Here is a 24449-nt window from a genome sequence, read left to right as displayed (position 1 = left end):
GGGTTTGTCTCCTATAGTAGCTACTGGCCCTTTAAAACAGAAAAATCAGGGCAAGAGGGAGCGGCCGAGGGACTCAGGTGCCGCTAATCGGGCTTCTTCCGGGAAAGTCACCCGAAGACCCGGCGTATGGCATCCTGGGAATTGTAGTTTCTCTTAGGGCCTCTCTCCCTTAGTAACTCCTTGCTTTGGAGCATGAGAGGGACTACAACTCCCAGAAGGCCAAGCGGTAGCAGTGGGGCCCTGTACACTTGCTTCAGCTGGGCGGCTAGTTCAAGTTGCCATAGCTGCGAGTCCGGGGAGAGCAGAGTCGGTTGCGTCGCAGCGTCCGGTCAGTTACGCCTTCTGGGTCTCTGGTGGCCGGGGGAGCCGGGTAAGGCCTCGGCGATGATCTGGCATTAAGGACCCGGGGTCCTCTTCTGTCTCAGGTACCTGCCCTAGCCGCCCCCTCGCCTTTTCTTTACCACTTCCCTATCTTATCGTGGACATTTTAGGTCCCGCTTCCCCTCGTCCCAGGCGTGGGGACCCCAAAGCTTCGCGGAGATGGGGGGTAGGGCCGTGGGTGGGTGTAGTGAGTGCTAAGGTTGGAGGAGACGGCGTCTCTGGCATCCCGACGCCCACCTCCCTCGGCGTGGGTGTCCATAGTCAGATCCTGGCCAAGTTATACAGTGAATTTGAACTTCATCGTCCTCCTTTTGAGAGCATCTTGTTTTGCCAGTGGCAGCTACGAAGCTTGAGCTGTCAAGAAGATTGGCCTCATTCTGGTGTTTACTTCCCTGGCCTGGAATATAATTTGACGTTTTGTACTTGTTGGGAACGCTGTGTTAGTGACTTTTTCCTTTGCCAACGTGGGAGTTGCCCCAAAGCCAGCTGTTAATCGTTCCTTATTTGAGTTATTTCACGGGAACACCTGATATTGAATTCCACCGGCATCCTTTATTGGTTTGATGGAGTTCAGTCACTTCCACAGACGTCTTGTAAAGCCTCTTTGTAGCCTTGTTCCAAGTATTATGTGAAGTATCTAACACAGGGCCTAGCTCATTGAAAGTGCTCAGTATTTGTTACTTATTTTTATTAATTATTCAGAACTGTGCTAATAAAAACATGGTATGAGCCACACACACAAGTTAAAATTTTCTAGTACCCATGCTAAACAAGTAATAAAGAAGCTGGGGAAATTAATTTTAATACTTTGGCACAAAAACAATATATTCAGAATGTTTTCATTTCAACATATAGTCATCCTTAACTTTTTTTTTTTTTAAAATAGTACTACGTCTAGTGTTTATTTTGCATTTATAGCATGTGTCAGTTCAAACTGGCCAGATTTCAAGAACTCAGTAGCCACATATGGCCAATGACTATTGAGCAGCATAGATAGAAGATTAAAGTTTTGGTAGTTTCATGTGGGCCCAGAGAAAATTTGAGTGTGTCTGTGACTCATCTCATGGAGGGAAGGTTGCTGCTTTGTTAAAAGAGTGAGGTATAAATCATACGTGTGTCCTCTCTGCCTCTGCATGGCCTGGGTCCCTTTGAACTCTATCTTAACAGTTGATTTGGATTAACTTTTCCAGACCATTTTTTACCCTTGGAGATATTTATAGATGTGTTCTTCCCAGATCTACTTTTTATGTGGACAACTACCAGTTCTCTGGATAACTTTCTGTGGATTCTTAGAGACTGCTTTGAAAGCAGACACAAAAAATTGGAAGTATTTTTGTCCACAGTTCTTTCTTATAATCAAAGACATTTTACTTTTACCTACTTGATTGCAGTACTGAATGTGGGAAGAACTGGACAGCCTGTAAAATGTTTCCTTTAGGAGTGCTCGCACTTAGTGCATTTGCTGGCTTAGAGATAACAGCTGAACCATTAAGTTCAGAAGTAACATTAATTTCATTACCTGCCTCATTTAGTTTCCCCACTGATAGACATTCTTAGGGATAGACTTGGGCTGTGATTCACATTGTGACATGATCTGGCCAGCCCAAGGGATGACCAGGTGTGGCCGGAAGTCACCAGTGAGGAGTACGCTGGCTGGGCATTTGGAAATTATTGTGACTTCAGTGGGACTTTTGCATGACCCAAGGAGCATTTTCTCTGTTCTCTGATGTGATATATTCTGTGATATGTACATAAACTGTACATAGTGAGGGTAAGCTTATTTTTATCTTGTTTGAAAAAATTTAAGGTTGTAGGTGTGTTTTACCCCCTTGTTTCATTTATCTGTAGGTGGTTTGGGGAAAGTGTAGGGGCAACCAAAGATCATCCACTTGACTAGGCCTTTTGCCCTGAACCTCATGAAGAAATGATAGGAAGCAGGCATATGTGCCTAAGAAGAGCACTGAGCTCAGAGGACAGCAACACGGAGTTTTGGGGGTGTGCTTTGTAAGTATGCTTTCTCCCTGAGTTTCTGAGATAACACATTTTTGCATATTTATAGTGGAAAAGAATGTGTCAACAAATAGGCTTTTGAGGGGGCAAGAAACCTCTTTCTAACATGTAGCATCAAAATTAAATAGGATAGTTGTACATGCAGTCTTACAAGAATTCAAGAGAACAAATTCAAGATACCTCAGTAAAGGCAACAGTGATGCACCTGTTTCTAGCAGACAAGTATTTGAGACCCTATCTTGTCCCAGGCACTGCATTAGGCACCTTTTACATGTTATGCATATAGTACATTTATTATGCTTACCTTCATTTTACAGATGAGACAATTGAGTCTCAGGTTATTTGATTTGCTTGGGGTTCTGGAGCCAAAAGAGTGATCTTCATCCCCTGGTTTTCTGACTCCAAATCCCAGTCCTGCCCACTACAAAGGGGCTACATTGTGATCTCTGATTGCCCTCTAATAGGATTTGGTTTACGTTTAGTATTTTAGATTGTGTACCATATAAGCAAAATTTACCATTATTCATCTCTTTAAATGTTCAAAGGGTTCTATTATCTTTCTTAGTTTTCTTCAAGATGTAATGCCTTTTACATTATTATTGAAATAAGAGATAATTATATTTGCAATATCTATAAAATGCACATATTCAACATGCACTGTCATTGATAGTCAAGGATATAGTGTTAACTTAGGTTTTGCAACATAGATTTAAAATTCTGGGCACTATTTAGCATTTTCACATTTCATTTTCATAAAGGGTACTTAAACGTATAAGGAGGACCCATTGGGGCCTTGTAATAACACTTTGTCCAAGATATATACATAAAAAGTTCTTAGAATTAAAGCATATTAGAACTGGAGGGGCCTGATAAGATAATTTAGTCCAGAAATTTTCAGCTGCAGGCTTGACACATTTGGGAATAATATAAAAGTAATCTAGAGTAGATTCACTGTTACTCATGTACTAATGTCATTGGGTTGATTCTCATGGGAAATGTTTCAGTATCTTCATACTATTCTATAATGTGTTTTTCTTTCTTGTAATTATTATGTCAGCACAGAATTTTACTTTGTCTCTTTTAATTGCTATACAGTAGTCTAAATGACTAGGTACGTTTAATGTATCAGTTATCAGTGGATCTGTAGGGGTTTGTTTTTTTTTTTTTTGCTACTATAAATCTGCAATGAAACTCTTTTACATATGTGTGCATTTAAGATGTATACTTACATTGCCTTTTGTTTTCCTAGGATAATAATCATAGAAGTAGAATCTATACATATTGCTTATTTTTGCTTGCCAGATTCTTCTCTGGAAAAGCTATCCTAGTTAATATTCTTACAGCAAGATGTGCAAGTTGTCAGCCCTGGTAGTGAGAGCTTTTTTCCTAGGTACAAAACAGTTAAAAAAGAATTATCATTATTTTAAGTTGCAATTCTTCAATTAGTGAAGTAAAGTATGTTACACGTTTGTTAGGGCCATTTGGATTCTGTGAATTGCCTGTTTATCCTTTGCAGCTTTTATCCTGAAATGTTCTTTTTTCAGTTTTTGTTTTGTTTTGTTTGTTTTTAGAGATACAGTAAAGCCTTTGGTTTCAATATAATGCAAATATTTTTCTGAATGTTTAGTTTTCTAACCTTGTCTTATTATCAACAATTGTTTTCTGGTGTCTTACTGTCAATAATTATGAATTATTTTCTGGTGTCTTATTATCAGTAATTATGAATGATCCTAAGAGGCTTATTAGGTTTTTCACAGATACTAACACCTCCCTGAAATTCATATAACCCTTACTGTAGGTCTGCACAGTGCTGGTGCCTGGGTTGTTTGGGAGATGGGAGTATTTGTGGTTTCATGAATCCATGTCATTGATGAACTCTTAGAATCTACTTTATGCACAGTGTTTACAATGAAACAGGTGCTCATGAATGAATGAGCTCATAGACGAATGGATAGGTGAATCAAAACTAAGCCTGAACTAGGCTCTTAATGAAGAGAGACACCATGGAAGAAATGTACTATGATTATTATTTTAAAGGAAGAAGAGATGGACAATTTTATAGATTGTAGAAAGGAGGAAAGGGCTTAATGGTGGGAGAATGAAGGCTTTAAATGGCAAAAATGGGTTTTCAAATAAACACCAGTTGGTACATTAAAACAGTACTGAAAATGAACACAGATGATAAAAAGATGGAGTATAGAGCTTCACAGTACAGATAAATAATAGAGGAATGTAGGTAGATGCAAATAACAATGATAAAATGATTTGAAATAATTCAAGCAAATCTCCAAGATTTGATTCAGTTACAAGTTTTAACATAATTAATGAATTGTCCTTGTTTACTTTGTAATAGACATATTATCATGTATCTTTGTACTATTTTTGTACTATTTTTCAGTTGAGTCCATATTATTTGAGGACTTAAGATAATCTAGGTTATTTACTGTAAAGCAAGAATTATTTCATCCAATAATTATTTAATTAGTACTTACCAATTGCAAAGTTCTTACTTTGAAATTTGTTTCTGGATTAATCAGACAGTGTAATATGGTAAATTGAATTGTAAATTCATTAAAAAATGTTCCAACTACATTGCCAGGCACTAGAGTAGGTGTTGAACAATCATGAACAAAGTAAATAGAACTTCTGATGAGATTTAGAGTCTAGTAGGGAGACAGACAAGTAAATAGCCAGTTAACTATCTCTGGGCTGTGTGAGGTGGTGTCCACTGTGGGCACTTGGCCCAGGGTGAGGGTTAGGGCAGTGAAGGAAGGCTTCTAGGGGAAGTTTCCTCTGAACTGAGACTTGAAGGAAAAGTAAGAGTTAGTCAAAGGAATAGGGATGAGAAGAATATGCTAGCCGGTGAATCCAGCATACGTATGATGGTGAGATGAGCATAACATATTTGAGAAATTGAAAAAGAATTATTACGAATAATTACATTTCATGGACATGTTTAATGAATATCTTAGTATAAATATAGAGCTATAAGAATGCAGAGGGAGAAAAGATCACTTCTGGCTGGAGATGGAAGTTTTCACTGAGATTGTACTATATGACCTACATCTGGAAAGATGAGTGGAATTTTGCTGTGTCCAGCGCAGCTCGGGACCTGAACAATGCAAGACTTAAGAAACAAAGAGACAAAGTAAAAAACAAAGATGGGACCAGGGGACTCAAGATCTCGTGGATCTAGAGCTCAGAAAGCCTGGTCAACATCATATTTATTAGGCATATACATACAGTTCAGAAAAAAATGTGATCAAAGAGGTGGGGCTTTAGATATTCTGTGCGATAAGCACTAAGTTCTACTTGCTGGTTAACTGATTAATTTCAGGCCTGTCCCTTCCAGGAACAATCACCCTGGGGGGGGGGGTATGCAAATTTTCTAAGTTTATCCTGTTATTGCCTCTGGGACATCTCGAGTTAGAAAATACTTCTCTCAGGTTAAACAGCATACTTTCATGCCAGAACAAAGTTCTGTTAATTGACGATCTGGCTTTCCAGGACCGTCCATTGTTTTACCCTAAGGAAATATCTGCCCTCCTTCATGCCGTTACGGTTAATCTCAGGATTTCTCCTTACAAATTTCATTACTGTGTAAAACATTAGAACAAAGCAAGCATGTGCATTTTAAGCAAGTAAGTGTGAATACAATATTTTAAACTCATGGAAATTTAGGTGCGGCTTATTTTCTAGTTGCTTGTTTTCCAGCAGCTTGTTTCCCAGCAGAGTTTAAATAGGTGATAGTAGTCGACAGCAGACAGCATTTTAGTCAGAACTAATGACATCAGTGAGGGAAGGAAGTGGTAGGAGAAAATAGCTGGTGTAACAGTTGAATGTGGGCCTTCTATCTTGTGGTTCTTTTGTTAAGAGAAGGGTGGCTTGCTGAGGGTCTTGAATTCTTTATTCAAGAACCTAGATTCAATCACATGGGCAATGGAATGTCAGCGAAGGTTGGAATGGATAGGAAAAGACTCAAAGTTAGAGAAACCATTATGGTGGCTAGTAAAGAGTTAGGAGAAGTCCAGAACTATGAATAGTGCCTTTGGTAATGAGAAGGGATACGTGTTTAGGAATCTGGGCCTTGAGGAAAGTTCAAGATTCAACTCTGCCACTTGGAAGCTGTGTAACATAGTGAGCATTATTTTAAGGTACATGTTGGTTGGCTGGATTATGTCTGTAGTTCTCCAGTTTTCATCCTCTGATTTAAAAGAAATGTTGTCAGAAGCTCAGGGATTCTAGTTGTGTCTTTCCTTAGGCTGATCTCTTGCCCAATCTGGGGCAGTCTGAACAATTATTAGGGGTTGTCTGCAGCCCCAGAGGACTTCATTCTTGTCTGCTGTTTTGGGAATCGTGTAGTTTGTATTTATCTGTTAGCAAATGGAGAATGCAATTCTATGGCTTAACTATAAGTGAAAAGTCCCTCTCCTGTTTATTAGCATCCGTTTCTCTGTAAGTTTTCTTTTCTTTTTTTCTTGGGTTTTTTTGTTTTTTTTTTTTAATCTTGATATGTTTTATGTTTAATTCAATTTTGTAAACTGCCTCATTTATTTTGGAAATCTGTGTAGGTGTGTAATCTAAAATATCGTTGTCATCCCGCTGGTGAGTTAGGGAAAGGGTTATTAAGTAACTTTATTTTCTTTTAAAACTGCACTGATTTTTAACAACTGGCCTGCATATAATTAAACAGTGACTAGTTTTTTTCCTGTGTCTGAGTAAGCAGTCGTTTTGTATGCCCCATAGCCTTTTCCAGAAATGCCCCCGCTCTCTGCTTGATGGGCCCTGGTCCATGTGAGTCTGCCCTTGTGCTCCGAGGTGCTGGAGCAAGGAGAGCAAAATGGAGCCTAGTGCTGAGTCTGCTTGGCTTCATCCATGGAATACAGGGTGGGGTGTGTGAGTGTGAAAGAGAGGGATGAGGGGAGGGAGGGTGGGGAGGGAGAGCCGCGGAGAGATGAAAGGGATGGGAGCAACAGAAATATAAGTGGAACTTACAATAAAAAAGTCAAATCTTGTATGTTTGGAGAGAGAGCTATGTATTTGATGTTAATTCTCTAAGTAAGAAGTTCTCAACTGAGAACGATTTTACTCACCCATACCCTCCCCATCTCCACTCCAGGGGACAGTTTTAAATCCATGACCTGCTGGAAGGATGGGAGAGCTCTGCTTATTTGTCTTTTCTCTGGTTCCTTGGAGACATGATTTTTAACTGGATCCCATTTTTTTTGTCTCATCCATCTGTCAAACTTCTACCCATCCTTCCAGATGGGTGGAAGACTCCTGACCCGACTCCCTTGGCGTTTTGTCCTGTTACTTAGCGCACCACATGTAGAACTTATACGAGTCTCGCCCATCATGGACTGTGACTTATTTGCTTTCATCTTTCATTTCTGATATAGTGACAGTTCAGTAAAGGATTACTGCATGAGTCTGTCATGTCTCTTTGATTCCGTTTCCTATGCCTTACATTATCTCCTGACTTAACTGAGAACTGGCTGCTGGACTGGACAGTCGACTTTGATCTTACATGAATTTACCGAAAGGGTTTGAGGAGATTAAGTTACAGAGGAGCACTGTTGTAAAGACGGGTACAAGTGATAATTGTTTGTACATGGTAACCTCTGCCAGTTTGTTAATTTTTTCTCTTGGATGGATGAGGCAAAGCTCGCACATCTACAGCTATTGAAACAGTGAGAAATGTATTCAAAAGCTTGGTTATTCGTTGAGCTTAAAATACACTCCCCACCTCCCTGACCCCCCTTAAATATCAACATCATTACCTTGAACATGTTCTTTGAGGACAGTTGCCTCGGACAGGGACGACTAAGGCACTTGGAAGCCACAGAAGCAATCACCTACTTAACATGCACTAGTCAGCCTTTGTGAAATATCACCCCTGATGCTGGGTGCTTATCTTTTATAGAACAGCTTGCAAATCCTAATTGTTTTAAACTGGCTCTGAGGAAAAGAGACTAGAGAATCAATACATTATAGCTCTCATACATACAAATGTGCATCATTATAATGGAGACAATCTGATGACTCTTTAGGTCAAATAACAAAAGAAGTGGACTTGAGTTTGTAAAGACTCACTGCCAGTCCTCTTATTACATGGTTGAAATTACAGTGTTGAATGCAGTTTTACTCTCTTGCAGTGATCAGATTTGCATATGTGCATTTGTTTTTGATGGATAGATCCTCAGTGGGAGTGAATTGATGAGGGGTTCATTACTTGCTCTGGTGGCTGTATGTCTTCTTTATAAGGTTCATTAAGGCAGAAGCAACAATATTTATGCCTTTAAATACTGATGTGTTGGGAATAGCTAAATAAACTGTTCTAAGAATTGTACCATCTGTTTTCAGACCCAGAGCTTTCTCCTGACTCTGGAGACTTTCACCCAAGGTCACCCATCTTAGTCCTCTCTAGTTGGAAGAAACTTAGCAGCTGAAAAGCAGACAGCATAAATATTATTGCTTTCTCATCAGTGAGAAATTTTGTTGTACCAGTAGGTGGTAGTAAGCTGCAGAGAGTATTCACTGCTTTTTGTCCAGTTAAAGGAAATGCCTGTCTCACCTTTAACCAGGATTTAGGTGATTCAGGCTCTTTAAATTGCTTTTTAGGAGTTCTTTAATCATTCCCAAATTTAGCAATTCTTTATTTTCTTTTGTTAACAAACATCATGCTGAAATTTCTTATGATAATCAGAATAGATTTCCAATCCAACTGAATTTATTTCTTTTAACTTTTTAAAAGTAATGATGAAGATTTTTCATGAGCATACATAGATGTTTTTCTACCAGTCTTAATCTTTGGAATTCAAATTGTAATTGTGATGGAATATTGTTAATGAACCATTTAAAATATATTTTTCAAAAGCAGAATTTGATTGTATAAGGTATGTCAGTACACATTAATATATTTTCATAATCTTTCAATTTTTAAGTTTATTCCAGTAATCGGGTTGTTTCTTTAAGAGAATTAGTTTGTGAATCATGACTCCTTCAACAAAATTGCAAAGAGAGAATCATACATAATTGAAAAAAATCATTCTTTTAGTTCATAAACTCATGATAAACGGTTTCTTTGGCCAGCCAGTGCTCTTCAGTATGAAACATTAGCGATTGGCATTGAGATCCTATTTTTTCAGCTCATCAATTGATGAGTGACATGACCCTACCTAGGTAGAAGTCAGAGGACTAGGAATTATGGTCAGGAAAGTTGCCAGGAAGGAAAAGGAAATAGCTAATAAGAAAAAATGGGGTTCTGAATGTATAGCTTTTATGTAAACACATTTTCCAGGTTGTCAACCTGTTATTAATTTGCTGTCTCTGAAGGTGATCTTTATATTTGTTTTTCTTTTTTCAAAGTATATATTGTATTTTTTCTTTCTGAATATTCAATCATTGTAGAAAATTCAGGAAAGATAGGAATGTTTGAAAAAATAGAAATCAGCTGTAAACTCTACATGGCAAGTATACTTTTGGTGTATTTTCTTTGTTTTATTGTCTCCCTTTCCCTCCTCTAAATTTGTATACTGGTGCTTTATATTCATATACAGATACCATGTAATGTTTGTTATGAAATTGGGATTCATACTTTTATCCCTTGCATTGCTATTAAATGTTTCTAGAAACAGGGTTTTAATGTCTGTGTACTGTTCCATTGCATGGGTGTACTGTATTTTAACCATTCTCTTATAATTTGAAATATAAACTGTTTTTATTTTTTCTCTATTATAACTTCTCAGTATGTTTCCTTATATATGAATTTCTGTATGTATGCCAGATGATTTTGTGAGGAGAGATTTTGGAGGTATAGTTAGTAAAGGTGCAAACTGCCCTTGACACATAATGCCTGCTGATAGCCAGACAATTTATATCAATTTATGCATTTCCATTACAACAGTATAGGAGTGCTCCTTCCCCTACAACCTAGATAACAATAGACATTATTATTTAAAGGAAAACAACTTAATGGGCTTGAAAAGCATCTCATTGATAATTTATATTTCTTAGGTTATTGTGCAGAACATTTTTGCCTGGCTATGCATGTTTGTTTTCTTCTTTGACTATTTTCAGTATTCTTTTATCAACATGGAATGAATCTAATACTTTGACAGTTTTACTGGGGAAAAGGTTTTCAGAGTCCTGATCAGTTTTCATTACTGATATTAGGATAAACAATACTTCAAACTAAAAAAAAAATTATAGCATAAAATAGTACATTTTTAATGCTGAATGAAGAGTGTATAATTGGCACTAACTGGTTTGTGTTTCTTTTCTTTAGTCAATTATATTAAGGGGCTCTCGGGAGCTATTTTCATGGCCCTCCATACATTTTATTCTAGGTTGTACTGATATGGTATAAGCCTTTTGCCAACTCTATCTAGTGGCCACTTCTTTCTCATTTGTTTTTCTCTCCCTCCATCAAGTCCGTGTCTCAGAGGGTGGTGGTGTTGGCTGTTGATAGACTTGGCATCTTTTGGTAATGTTGGACCTCTACCGTAGCTGCTTTCTGCATTGTGACACTTAGGGTCAGGTGCTCTGTTAGCTGTGAGAGACACATTGACATTTTGAATTATCAGTAATAGTTGAAGAAAGTGCTAAGTTTTTATCAACAATGAAATATTAATCTAATTTCTATTTTTATTATAATCAGAATCTTTAATGTCCCTTAGTTCAACATTTATGACACTAATGAAATTAAAGTCCTTAGATAGTTGGTGAATGTATCATGCTATTTAAAAAAAAAAAAAGCCATGCAAAATTCTCAGATATAGCTCAAATTAAATCTTGATATTTCTACAGGAGTTCCATCAGATACAGGAATTGGAATATAATTATTGCTCAAAGTAATTGAAATTAAAAGCTGAAGACTGTGTGTGAACTAGTGAAATTCATGCTGGAAAGTGTGATTTTGTCTTATTAAAAGTATGTAATCCTTAGTAGGGGTAAGTGAGAGTCTTTTTTTTTTTTTGTATTATGTGACAGTTACACATTATTTAGCTAATGCTGTTCTTAACTTTATTTACTGCTGCTAAGATTTTCTGTTTTAAAGTTAAATTCAATACCCCATATCTTTACTTATTAATATTTATCAACTGATAGTAATGTATGTTCCATTAAGAAAGGCTGTGAGGTAATATACCTGTGGTAAAAGTATAAAAATATGGTATGGAGAGTTAAACACAAAATTATTCTTGTAGTTATCTCAGAGGAGGTGGGGCAGGAATAGTCCTGGGTGCAGAGTAGGGTGGAAAGATACTAGGACTTTATTTGTGTTCTAAATATTTTATTAAAAATATTAGAAGCACACATGTCAGAATGGGAAATAATATTAATATATTCTTATAAAATAACTGGAAAGTAAGATGATAGCAATAGTATAAGAATAATAGAGTAATAGAAATAGAAAAGAATGATATTATTTATTAGTTCTAGGTAATAGATACATGCATGCTTATTATATTAGTCTCTGTACTATTTTATATTTTAAACATTTTTTCCAAATTATTTAAAAAATAACCATACAATTTTCAGTTATCATTATTTGTAGTCAAGTTGAAATTCAATTGTCTGCTCATTAGAAGAGTCTGACATACCATTTATATCCATTGAAGTTACATATAACTGATTATTATTAAAATTTTGGTACTCAAAACTTAGGTTAGCCCAGAGTTAGTTATCTTGTTTCTTATTCTCTCTAACAATCATTACAGTTAACACCTGACTTTTTCAATGTTAATCTTTTTATTCTGCCTGATTTTATCTTAATTCCAATTTAGTTTCCAGAATCGTAACTTGTTAAAATGAAACTTACTATGCTTTTAGCTACAGAATTTTGACAGATCCAGGCATAATTATTATTTTCCATTATACAGGAGATAGAGGGAATAAGGAAATAAAAACCCCTTTACCCTGAGGCCAGTGGTTTGATTTGTTTTCAGGGCTCTTTATTATATGTATCATAGGTATGTCACTTAGCTTTTTTCCTGATGCCTGATAAAGACTTCATACTACTGTGTGATTCCCACTCCTCCCCTCCCCCCAATATTTTTATGCTTAAATGAAATGAGAAGGGGGTTGAGGAGCCTGTAGAAACGTGTGGGCCATGGCCCGCAGATGCCTTTAATCATTTTTACTGACTGTTCAGATTGTTTACAATGAGCTTTGAGGGGACAGCAGAGCAGATGGAATGAAGAGCATACTGAAGGTAGAGAAGCCTGGTGCCGGGTCTGCATCCTGGGTCTGCTACTTCCAGTCATCGTATGGAGTTGGACTTGTTACTTAACATCTCCCCGTCAGCATCCTCTAGATTAGGGGTTAATGATGCCCATTTTAATAAGTGATGAGAATTAAACTGGATTGTCTGTGTGAGCATCTATATAGTTCTGAGCATGTAGCAGGCTCTCAGAAAATGTTGATTTTTACTTGTTTTCACTAGTGGAAAATGTTGGAAAGTTCTTTAACTGAGAGGAAATGACTTTAGGTCATGTGGCACAGATTTATGTGTGCTCTGATGCACGTGCACGCACACGTCACTTCCTAAGTTTAAAATTAGGTGAACCTAACATTTAAGATTTCTTCTTAATTTTATTCTTTTGGACTTGAAACAGTTGTGATCCTGGAAAAGCATAGCTAAACAGTTGCTTCAGCCTTTGTCTCTTGTTCATGTTTCCTGATGACAGAGGGAGCTACACTGTGGGTACTATACCTTTGTACTTTTAGACAGGAGAAGGGGGCAAGAACCAGAGAAGATAGTGTGGAAGGAAGTTGAGAGGCCTGGGCAGAGGAGAGGCTTGAATCTGACAGGTGTTCTCTAATGCTGTCTCAGCTAATTTGAAAAAGTTGGATGTTCTGTTCATTCTTCTGATGCTATGAGGACAGACTGTATTTCATTTTGAAAAACCTGATCTCACAGCAAGGTTCCTTGCTTATCTTTTTATTTAGTTTTATTTTGTCTAACATTTAAAAAACATAACTACTTTCATTAAATGCTCTAGAATCTACATATATATTTAGCAAATTTCCTTTATCTTGGCTTTAGATGTATGGTCATGTACTTCCCAGATGCATTCAGAATAATTCAGAAATACTGGAATATTCTTGATTATCAAAGAGAGGTTTCATCACACAGTATATAAAGAGCCAGAAAAAAATGACTGTATAGATTTTAGGGAGATTGTATCAATTAATGTTAAAATAAAGATTGCTAACCTTACATTAAGAAGAAAATGAAATTATTTGAATACTCAGTAAGCTTTCACTTTTGATCAACTGAACTTTCTCTGATGCTTTTTGGTTACAAATATATTTCATTTTTCAACTTCTATAAAAGGTTTTCTGAAACTTTTGAGATTGCCTTGCATGAAATAATTTCTTTTGCATTAAATTGAAAATTGAGGTAAGGATGGGAAGAAAGCGTATTTGGAGACTTTTCTACTGATGAAATTATATTCCAGATGTTTGGCTTTCTATTTTGGTGGAAATACTGAAGATGCCATCTTCTCACATATTTGTTATTGTACAATTTGTACCTCTGGTAGAGCATTTGTTTAATTCTATTGTATTTTAAAGTAAGGTATATGAGAGCATTCACTGTACACTGAATAAAATTCTCTTATTTTAGGTCATTCTGTGTGTATTGTATTTTTGTTTAAAGATATATATGTTATCATAGCTTAGTAGAATGGACATTGGACTAATATGGGGACCTATAGGTCCTCGCCTTGGAGATTATCTGTGGGTTGGTTTTTTTTTTTTTTTTTTTTTTTTTTATTGTGGAGATACTAACCTGTGTGTCTCATATACCTTACAATGTTGCTGGTAGGATTATGTGAGATACTGCCTGTGAAAGAGATTTTAAAATTTAGGAGCATTGCATAAAACTAAGCGACTTATTATCATTTGGAGTTGTAAATATGACTAAAATGTCTGAGGAATTGCTCTCTTAAAGCAGGAAAGACAAAGTAGGGAGAATTGCATGGAGAAGTGACTTGTGTTTTCAAGCTGTGTAGTAGAAACTATGATATGCCCAAGGGCTAATGTAATAAATACTTAAAAAGATCAAAAAGTAAATAGTTAATCTCTTATTTCTATCCTCATTACCATTTAATTGACCTTACATGAATTTCTTTTTAAGGATTTTCGTACATCAATGGCAGAATCCTCCAGTGATTCAGACCACTTCCGGTCTCGTGATCGACTGAGCCGAAGGGCTGCCAGTTCAATTCACAGGGAAGCTCGAAGTCGGCCTACTGTAGATGTCACTGAGAAGGTCAACACTATAACGAGTACTTTACAGGTTAGTTTAGCAATGGTTGCATGCAATAGATTTTAACTAGTTTAAGCTAAGAAATAGTTTCAGTCAGTGTATTAGTATTTTCTTGCTGCAGTAACAAATTACTACAAAACTAATGTCTAAGAAAACCTAGAAATATATTTTCTGACGGTTCTGTAGGTCAGAATCTGACACTGGTCTCACTTGACTAAAATCAGAATATCAACAGGGCTGCATTCCTTTTTGGAGGCCCTAAGGGAATATCTCTTTCTGTGCCTTTTCCAGCCTCTAGAACTGCCCACATTCCTTACTTTGTGGCTCCTTCCTTCTTCTTCAAAGCCAGTAAGAGTGGGATGAGTCCTTCTTACATCGTATCACTCTGACTATCTTCTACTTCCCTCTTCCACTTTTAATGATGCTTGTGATTACCTTGCATCCACCCTATAATCCATGATAATCTCCCCATCTCAAGATCCTTAATTTATTTTATCTGCAAAAATCCCTTTTGCCATATAAGGAAACAAATGCACAGGTTCTGGGGATTAGGACTTGGAGTCTTTGGGGGCTATTATTTCTACCTAACACAGTCATTAAAGATATTTGAAATACATGGGTTGTGGAAGTGTTTTGGGATAAGGCAGTATTTCCAAATAAAATATTGTGGGAGTGAAACCAGTAGGAATTACCATGGTTTAGCTTCTTGTGGACATGTGCTTTTAGAGAAGTTGCTTATATTTTGGGTATGTAAATTACTCATGGATGAATGATACTGAGGTTCCATTTTTATTTGGAGGCTAATGTTTGACAGTATTTGGAAGTGTGAGTGGAGGCAGTTTACATATTCTCCATAGAAAGGGCTTTGGGAAAAAAAAGATGAGGGAAGAATGTCATGGTCACACTGGGAAAAAGAAAACTCAGAAATAGAATTTTTTTCCTACCTTTTAACCTCTTCTGCTTTGTCTGGATAAGCATGGATTTTGGCTTTCAGTTGCTTGGGTTAGTACACTTAGATAAGAAGAGGCTAATTTCTGATCGAAAGACCATAATTTGACTTAGAAGGCTTTTTCTTTTTAAATTTATTTGAATTAACGTGACAATGGAGTTTTGCAGTACAAAGTTTTTACTTTCCCACCAATGAGACACATTAGTAAGTATACAGTTTTGAAAGAAATGCCTCCATTCATCTCTCCGAGGAAATCTAGCATATTTAGGTGGAAACCATTTTTATTGTAATTGGAACTAAATTTTGTTGTTTATAAATAAAGATTAAAGGATACTTTGTTTTCTTTTCTCCTAATTGAATTCTGAGGTGAAGTAATAATTGAAATAACATTGATCCTAATGACTTGCTTCTTTTGAACACAATCTACTGGATTTGTTCTCTTAGGATTCCTATTCTGTAGAGGGTGTGAATTAGTTGAGGTGCACAGATTGATAACGAGGATTCTTTTCAGCTTACCGTTTTGTTGCCAACTTATTATGGAACCTTGGATAAGGTTTGAAATTATGTGCTTCAGATTTCAAACAAGTAAATTGTGGACAGATTTGAGCTTCTCTGTCAGTGATATCATTAAGATTTGATATTTATTAAGTATAGTGATATCCAGCATAGTTATAAATTGTACCTTTTGTTAATGGTGGAGCTACCTGTTTGATATACTGCTGAGACTGATTGGGAAAAATATTGTTTGGAACAATTAATAAAGTCCATTTTTTTCCTTAAGGACACTAGTCGGAACTTGCGACAAGTCGACCAGATGCTTGGACGGTATCGCGACTATAGTAATGGACAGGCGAGTGCTATAGAACACGTAAGAATGCTTACATATGTTTGCATTTTCTCCTAACCACCTTTTTGGAAATTCAGTTGTTGAGGAGTAAGGATGTGAGATAAAGGGGATGACCATTGTGAGCATCTTTAGCTTTTAGACTGCTTTATTATTTTGTAGTTTAAATTTAGCTTATCAGATGGATTGCCAACTTTATATAGATTAGATTCCACTGAATTTGAAAGCTTTAAGTCAGAGGGGGAAGGATTCAGGATATAAATTAAATTGAGACTAAATTTGGACCATGGATACCCCTCGTGGGGAGTTAAGAATTTTAAGGATGGTTTATTTTGAAGTAAGACATGCTCATTTCTCAAATAAATAATAAAACTCCTATCTTATAGCCCTTTTTAGTTCCACTCCAAAGAGATAACAGTTTTGACAGCTTCTTGTGTATCTTTCCAAACATTTTCTATGCAGGTATAAGTGTGCATATGATTGCTTAAAAAAATAGCATCATATGAAATATGTTATGCAACTTATTTTCATTTAATAATGTATCTTATATCATTTTTCATAGGACACAGTAACTCCACCTCGTTCTTTTGAATAGTTTTAATATTCCATAGGATAGATGCATCTGGGTTTTTGGTCGTTGCTGATATAAACAATGCAGCAATGACCATTACTGTACACATGTTTTTGTGTGTAATCATGTATAATTCTTGGGAATATTAAGTTCCTGAGTTAAAGGGTATGTGTGCTTAAAAATTTTCTAGATACTTCATTTCCTTCTTTTAGGATTGGCTAACTCATCTCTGTAAACTCTTGGAAAACCAGTTAAATTTATTCCTTCATGTTTCCAATTATGAGTATACACTCTAATAAGCCTAGTCTTACATGTGTACTATAATGATAGTTTTATATATATCTGTGCTGCACTGAGTTGTCACATAAATTACAAGTTTAATCGACGGTTTGTTATTTTCTTGTTACAAAGCAGAAGTATAGTCATCATTATTTGCTTGTAATTGGAAGCTAATTGCTTGAGCACAGGGAACATTTTTTCTCTCATAATGTTTTCTACTACTTTCATTTAGAAAATAAACTCTTGCATCTACAAAGTTTTTATGATTTATGTTGTATTTGACAGATGGAGCCATAGATCTTGTACATTTGGGTAGCTCATAAGATGTTTTAGATTTACCTACCTTATTAATAATGGGAGTTAATTCTTTGCTCTTAAGCTTATTAGTAAAAAAATTAAAAACATTATTAACTAGTAGCAGAGAACAAACTACCTTGTCGTGTTGAATATTAGATGCTTACATATGGTGGCAAGTTTCCTTTGAATTGAGCAATTGAGGAATAAAATTATGTAATAGAGAAACTTTTGTACAGGTAAGTGTTTAAAACACAAAGTGAGTTGTTCTGTGGCAGTAAGCCTCTGTGGTAGGCCTAGAATTGAATAATGCTGAACCCTGGGGCAGTGGTTTTATATATGGGAAGTAAATAAACCCAACAGCTATTTCATTTCCATCAGAGTTGCAAGTTCATGGAATGCAAAGCCGCTCATATTAAAAATAGGACACAGGAAAACGAAAGTCTTTCCTTTTGTGCTTCAGGCCGTTCCTTGTCTGGTCTAGAGACTCCTCTTCATTTTACCCAAATTCTTGTTTTGTTAAAAATGGTTGCTTCTCCATCAAAGACCTAGAATTGCCAAAGTATTACTGAAGAGAAAGAAAGAGGCTGGAGGAATAACTCTCCCAGACTTCAGACAATACTATAGAGCTACAGCCATCAAGACAGCATGGTATTGGTACAAAAACAGACATATAGACCAATGGAACAGAATAGAGAGCCCAGAAATGAACCCACAAACTTTTGGTCAACTAATCTTCGACAAAGGAGGCAAGAATATACAATGGAATAAAGACAGTCTCTTCAGCAAATGGTGTTGGGAAAACTGGACAGCAGCATGTAAAACAATGAAGCTAGAACAATCCCTTACACAATACACAAAAATCAACTCAAGAAGGATCAAAGACTTAAACATAAGGCAAGATACAATAAACCTCCTAGAGGAAAATGTAGGCAAAACATTATCTGACATACATCTCAAAAATTTTCTCCTAGAAGAAATAAAAGCAAGAATAAACAAATGGGACCTAATGAAACTTACAAGCTTCTGCACAGCAAAGGAAACCATAAGTAAAACAAAAAGACAGCCTACGGAATGGGAGAAAATCTTTGCAAGTGAAACCGACAAAGGCTTGATCTCCAGAATATATAAGCAGCTCATACGACTTAATAAGAAACAACCAAACAACCCAATCCAAAGATGAGCAAAAGACCTGAACAAGCAATTCTCCAAGGAAGAAATACAAATGATCAATAAGCACATGAAAAAATGCTCAATATCACTAATTATCAGAGAAATGCAAATCAAAACTACAATGAGGTAATCACCTCACACCAGTCAGAATGGCCATCATTCAAAAATCCACAAATTGACAAATACTGGAGAGGCTATGGAGAAAGGGGAACCCTCCTACACTGCTGGTGGGAATGCAGTTTGGTACAGCAACTATGGAAAACAGTATGGAGATTCCTCAAAAGACTAGGAATAGACTTACCGTATGACCCAGGAATCCCGCTCCTGGGCTTATATCCAGAAGGAACCCTACTTCAGGATGACACCTGCACCCCAATGTTCATAGCAGCATTATTTACAATAGCCAAGACATGGAAACAGCCTAGATGGCCATCAACAGATGACTGGATAAAGAAGCTGTGGTATATTTATACAATGGAATACTATTCAGCCATAAAAACTGACAACGTAACGCCATTTGCAGCAACATGGATACTCCTAGAGAATGTCATTCTAAGTGAAGTAAGCCAGAAAGAGAAAGAAAAATACCATATGAGATTGCTCATATGTGGAATCTAAAAAACAAAAACAAGAAAACAAAGCATAAATACAAAACAGAAATAGACTCATAGACATAGAATACAAACTTGTGGTTGCCAAGGGGGTGGAGGGTGGGAAGGGATAGACAGGATTTTAAAATTGTAGAACAGATAAACAAGATTATACTGTATAGCACAGGGAAATATACACAAGATCTTGTGGTAGCTCACAGAGAAAAAAAATGTGACAATAAATATATATATGTTCATGTATAACTGAAATATTGTGCTCTACAGTGGAATTTGACACAACATTGTAAAATGATTATAAATCAATAAAAAATGTTAAAAAAAAAATGGTTGGTTCTCGATGATGTTTTCCCCCAGCATACAGAGAAGGATGTCTGTCACTCACTGCTTTATGTTATACTCCCTCAATAGAGCAATGATTTTCACCCTACCACCTGTAAGCTACCTGGAGGAGCACATGCCATAATCTGTGAGAAGATGTGCAGCTCAGAAACAGTATTTCTCAAAACAGGTGATTCTGTTGGGCTCCTCAATGCAAATTCCTTTCTTAGCATTAAAGTATTTATTGTTATGAAATGCAGCAGTAAAATGAGCATGCCCCAAAGGGAAGGTATGTAATGTGCCAACTATCATGGTTTATCTGAGTCTTTCTATTTATATTCTTTAAGTCCTTTAAGTACATGGTAATATTATGCTCTTTTTTTTTTTTTTTTAAATCATTGTGTGTTCTGTTTAGGGAGGGACCCTGGAGAGTAATTTTTTTTATTTTCTTTCTTTTTGAGATTGTGCTCCAACTCATGCAAGTTCTCTTGCTGTGAAATCTGGTTTTTTTTTTTTTAAACATCCTATGACAGGGTTAATCCACTTTAACCAATGTTCAACTGTTAAAAAATTTCACCATGTGAAATATCCATTTTCTCATTGAAATTACTGTTTCTCTTTTAAAATATAAAAGATTTCCTAGGAAATGAGATCAGCTGTTTTGTTCTAGGGAAGACAAGAGCTTTTATTATTAGCTTAGACTTTATAAATGATACTATTGTTAAACCTCAGGAAATGGATGTAAGTGTTACACAGTTGACCTTTGAACAACACAGGGTTTAGGGTGCCGGCCTTATGTGTAGTTGAAAATTTTTGTATAACTTATAGTCGGCCTTCTGTGTCTGAGATTTCTCCCTATCTGTAGTTCCTCCGTATCTGGTTTTGTATTTGTGGATTCAGCCAACCTTGAATCATGTATGCTGTGGTGTTTACTATTGAAAACAATCTGCATATAAGTTGACTAGTGCAGTTCAAACTGGTGTTGTTCAAGGGTCAACTGTACATGAACTTAAACAGTTATTTTATTGGGGTTTAATTTTGTGAAGATAACTTGCCAGTGAGTGAGGGGCTATATAAATATTTGATGCACTGTGTTCCTCCTTAGATGATCTCCTTCAGCAAGAGAATGGTGAGAATTATTCCTGTTGTATTCAAATCAAGAGTCATGAGTCACTTTTTTGACTACTTTTTCCTTGGATGCACATAATTTCATTATTTTCTTGAATCTTTATAACCTCCAACCCTAAATTTAACTTTTTGCTTATTACATGTGAAGGCCTTTCTCTACGAGGAGTCGAGCAGCGTTAGAGGATCAGCAGTGGGGTGTGTGGTGTTTCAAAGAGGAGCAGCACCTACCTTTTCATAGTCTCTTTGGGAATTTCTGCATAAGTTTAGTTCACAGGCACTATTTTTTTGTATGAAGTCATTTAATTCTTTCAACAGTTCTGTTAGCTAGATACTATTATTATCTTTATTTATAAGATAAAAACACTGGGGGCACAGAAGGGTCGCTAACCTGCCCAGGGCCTCACAGTTGGTCAGTGATGGAGCCAAGGCTAGGATGTTATCCCAGAACCCAGCATCAGGATTCACTTACCTCAGTGAGCCATGGTTGCCTGCATTTTCATGATGCTGTGGATTTATATTTCTGAAAGTTGGGATTTTGGATTCAGAGTTTGAAGGGTTAATAATTCACATTGATAAACTAGATTTTGGAGATTATGTTAATTGATTAAAAACCAGAAGGCCACTCTCAGGCAAGTCATTAATATTACAGCTGGTACAATGTCCGGTTGTTTCTCAAGCTGTAAATTTGTTGGGAGGTCTGAGAACATTTGGGTCAAAGAGGACCTGTGGGGAAGGTTTTATTTGAAAGCTTTCTGTGGAGATTTGGAACATATTATAATCCTGTGTTAAATAGTGCAATTGATTAGCTTAGTGTTTAAAATATTTCTGGAACTGTGTGTTCTTATTCATGAGAGGAGAGATCTGTTTTTATGTTAATGCTATAAAAATGGCATGCCCTCAAGAAAGAATATTCAACATAAAAAGCTAATACCTTCTGCAGTGGAAATTTGGAATGCAGCTGATGAGGCTAAAGTAGTTAATATTGGGGATATAAGAAAAATACAGTTCTCTTGGTTCAAATCAGCAGGTTCATTAAGTACATGTTTAAGGTAAAGATTGGTTAATATATAGTAATATCAAATTAGAGCTTAGAGGTTTGCATTTATAGGCAATTTTCTTCTAATTAAGTATTCTGATTAAAATTTCCCTTTGGGAATAATAGGATGTTACCATCTGGCACATGAACTTTGGAAGAATTTGAATGTTAAATAACAGAAAGTCCAGGGTTTTTTTTTCTATTCAGTGGGTTTCAGTTGTCAAATGTATTTAGTGACACCCCAGAAGGATAGTGTTAATAATGATTTAGAGTCGGGCACAGGCTGCTTGTAACATCCATGCCTTTCTCTCTAGCTGAGTTCTACTAATTGTCTTAAAGGTGAGAACTGTTCAGTCTTTTGTTACTACTTAACTTTAATGTTAAGTAACTCTACTGTTAACAACTTAAAGTTATTAAGTTACTACTTAACTTTAACATTAAGTAGTAAGAGTCTATAGGTAAGAAATTGTAATGAAACAGATTCTGTTAGGACCTTCTTTTTGTAAATATATTTCAGATCTTAGGAATTAGGTTCTTAGAGTCTTATGTTTAAAATTGTATTGCCAAATCTCTCATGAAACTACTGGACAGGAGAATAATTTTTTACAAAATTTTGCTTTGAGACTGGTGGAAAAATGTAGACTTTGGAGTCAGACTTAAAATTGAATCCTGATTTTTTCCACTAGAAACCATCTCAATAACTTTGGGCAAGTTACTAAACCTTTCTGAACTTGCGTTTAATCTGAAAAATGAACAGAATCATATATACCTCATTATAACTAACATTTATTAAAGTGGTTACACTATTTTAGACACTTGCTAAGCATGTATGTTCTTGTTATTTCTTTAATTCATCCAATAATCCATGTCTTCAAGTATTTGCTGTGTTCTTAATATTAGTGCTTTGTACATTATAGGCACTCAGTATTGTTACTTTGCTTTCCTTGAATTCTTCGGGCCTAACTTCAGTCTCTTGTGTATTATTGTGACTATAAACAACATAATGTGTCGTAACATTCACAGTGGTAGGTGTATCCAATTATTTCAACTTCAGAGTTAATGCTAAATTAGACTGCATACATAATATTACTTTTCCCCCTCTCTTATGTTCATGACTATATTGTCTGCTAACCTAAGATATAGTAATGTACTATTAAGAGCACCTTCCATTTTCCATGCACACTCATTTATTAACATTCAAAATATTATATGGGATATTTAAAAAATTCTTTTAAAAATGTGGTTAGAATATGTGTGATATATGAGCTCTGAATACATGAGATTTCATTTAAAAATAAAGTAGTTACATAGATAAATATGATGTATCACTTGAAAGGGGGTTTATGAATTTCAAGAATGTTACTATGGACTTATATTTCCATAAATCAGCATCTGGAAAGCGGTTAGGCATAGCAGTCAGATCTAATGATCTTTTTGGTAAATAGAAAATAAAATAGCAGCAGTCATTTAAAAAATACATTTCAGCAACAGATGGTGAGACCAGAAAAGTGTACAAACCATAAATTTGCTCTCTGATTTTATAAAACTCCCCTCCTCCTCCTCCACCTCTCCCACCTCCTCTTCCTTCTCCTTCTTCCTTCTCTTTGTTCTAGTTTTAATAGGAGATAAATAGACTGTAAGGAGGCAAAATAGAGCTGATAGAATTAACTCTACAACCAATCTATTTTGTAGTCTTTTGCCAAATCAACCTTGGCATTCTGTGGAGAAATAGGCAGTGAAGGAAAATCAAGCAGAAAGTGCTTATGCCTATGGGTAACATTATTATCCTGGACAAGATTTTTAAAATGACCTTTTTTCTGCTTCTACTTTTGTCCTGGCTTTTGCCAAGCTGATCTCTAACATTTGTAAATCGAAGTACTTCAATTTTTTAAAAACGTCAACTTTATAGATATATCTAAATTTATAGATAAATCTAAACACCAACTGTCTCCATAGTCACCAGTGCTGTGTGCATCATGATTGCTAAATACCAACTCTTTACTGTCAGGTGAAAACAAAACTAAATGTTAGACGAAATATTCAGATGTTTCCAGTTTCTGCTCAACCATGCAGCTAAGTGATTGATGGCAGTTACCTATTCATGACCTAATTTGCATGTATTTTTTGTTATCTATGTTATATTAGGGGATTTATTTTCTTAGTTTGAAAAGAAAGGACAATTTGGAGTAAGAAAGTATCTGAAAAAACTAAATGGGATCTTTTATAAATGGTTTCCAAAATTTAAGGCTGCCTTAAATTGCAGCATTTAGAATTTTTACCAGGGTTGTTGTTTGGGTGTTTTTTTTTTTTTTTTTAAATTTTGTTTTTCATTTGCATGTAAGCTAATTATTTGAATATTTGGTAGCTATTATATTTGAGTAATCACTGTTCCTACTTTATTTTTATTCTGGTCTCTTTGTGGAAGTAATGGTAGATATCTTTTAAGAATTTCCTTGTGACTATTTTTAGCATGCTTTTTTTTTTTTTCCTCTCTGACAATGAGCTCAATCAAGGATGGAATTAGTTTTGTTGAGAATGTGTATGTGAGATACACTGGTATTAGTAAAACAGTTGCTGATAC

At 35.9% G+C, this 24449-nt stretch overlaps 1 protein-coding gene across 7 annotated transcripts in view; it reads left to right on the top strand.

Moving 5' to 3' along the window:
* The first annotated feature begins 242 nt into the window (after positions 1–242).
* CEP128 (centrosomal protein 128) overlaps positions 243–24449 on the top strand; it is a 357186-nt gene continuing 332979 nt past the window's right edge. For 4 of the 7 annotated variants that reach the window (XM_032482457.1, XM_032482456.1, XM_032482450.1 and 1 more), the window contains exons 1-5: positions 243–425; positions 2230–2385; positions 11200–11342; positions 14534–14695; positions 16396–16482. In XM_032482457.1, the coding sequence (XP_032338348.1) occupies positions 14549–14695; positions 16396–16482 (234 nt within the window). In that variant the 5' untranslated portion in view covers positions 243–425; positions 2230–2385; positions 11200–11342; positions 14534–14548. The remainder of the gene's footprint in view (positions 426–2229; positions 2386–11199; positions 11343–14533; positions 14696–16395; positions 16483–24449) is intronic. The other 3 variants (XM_032482451.1, XM_032482452.1, XM_032482454.1) reach the window with 3 other exon arrangements.

This window comes from Camelus ferus, chromosome 6 (assembly GCF_009834535.1).
Source record: "Camelus ferus isolate YT-003-E chromosome 6, BCGSAC_Cfer_1.0, whole genome shotgun sequence".
Lineage (NCBI taxonomy): Eukaryota > Metazoa > Chordata > Mammalia > Artiodactyla > Camelidae > Camelus > Camelus ferus.
Note: the sequence above shows the minus strand (reverse complement) of the source record. Positions and strands in the feature narration are given on the sequence as shown.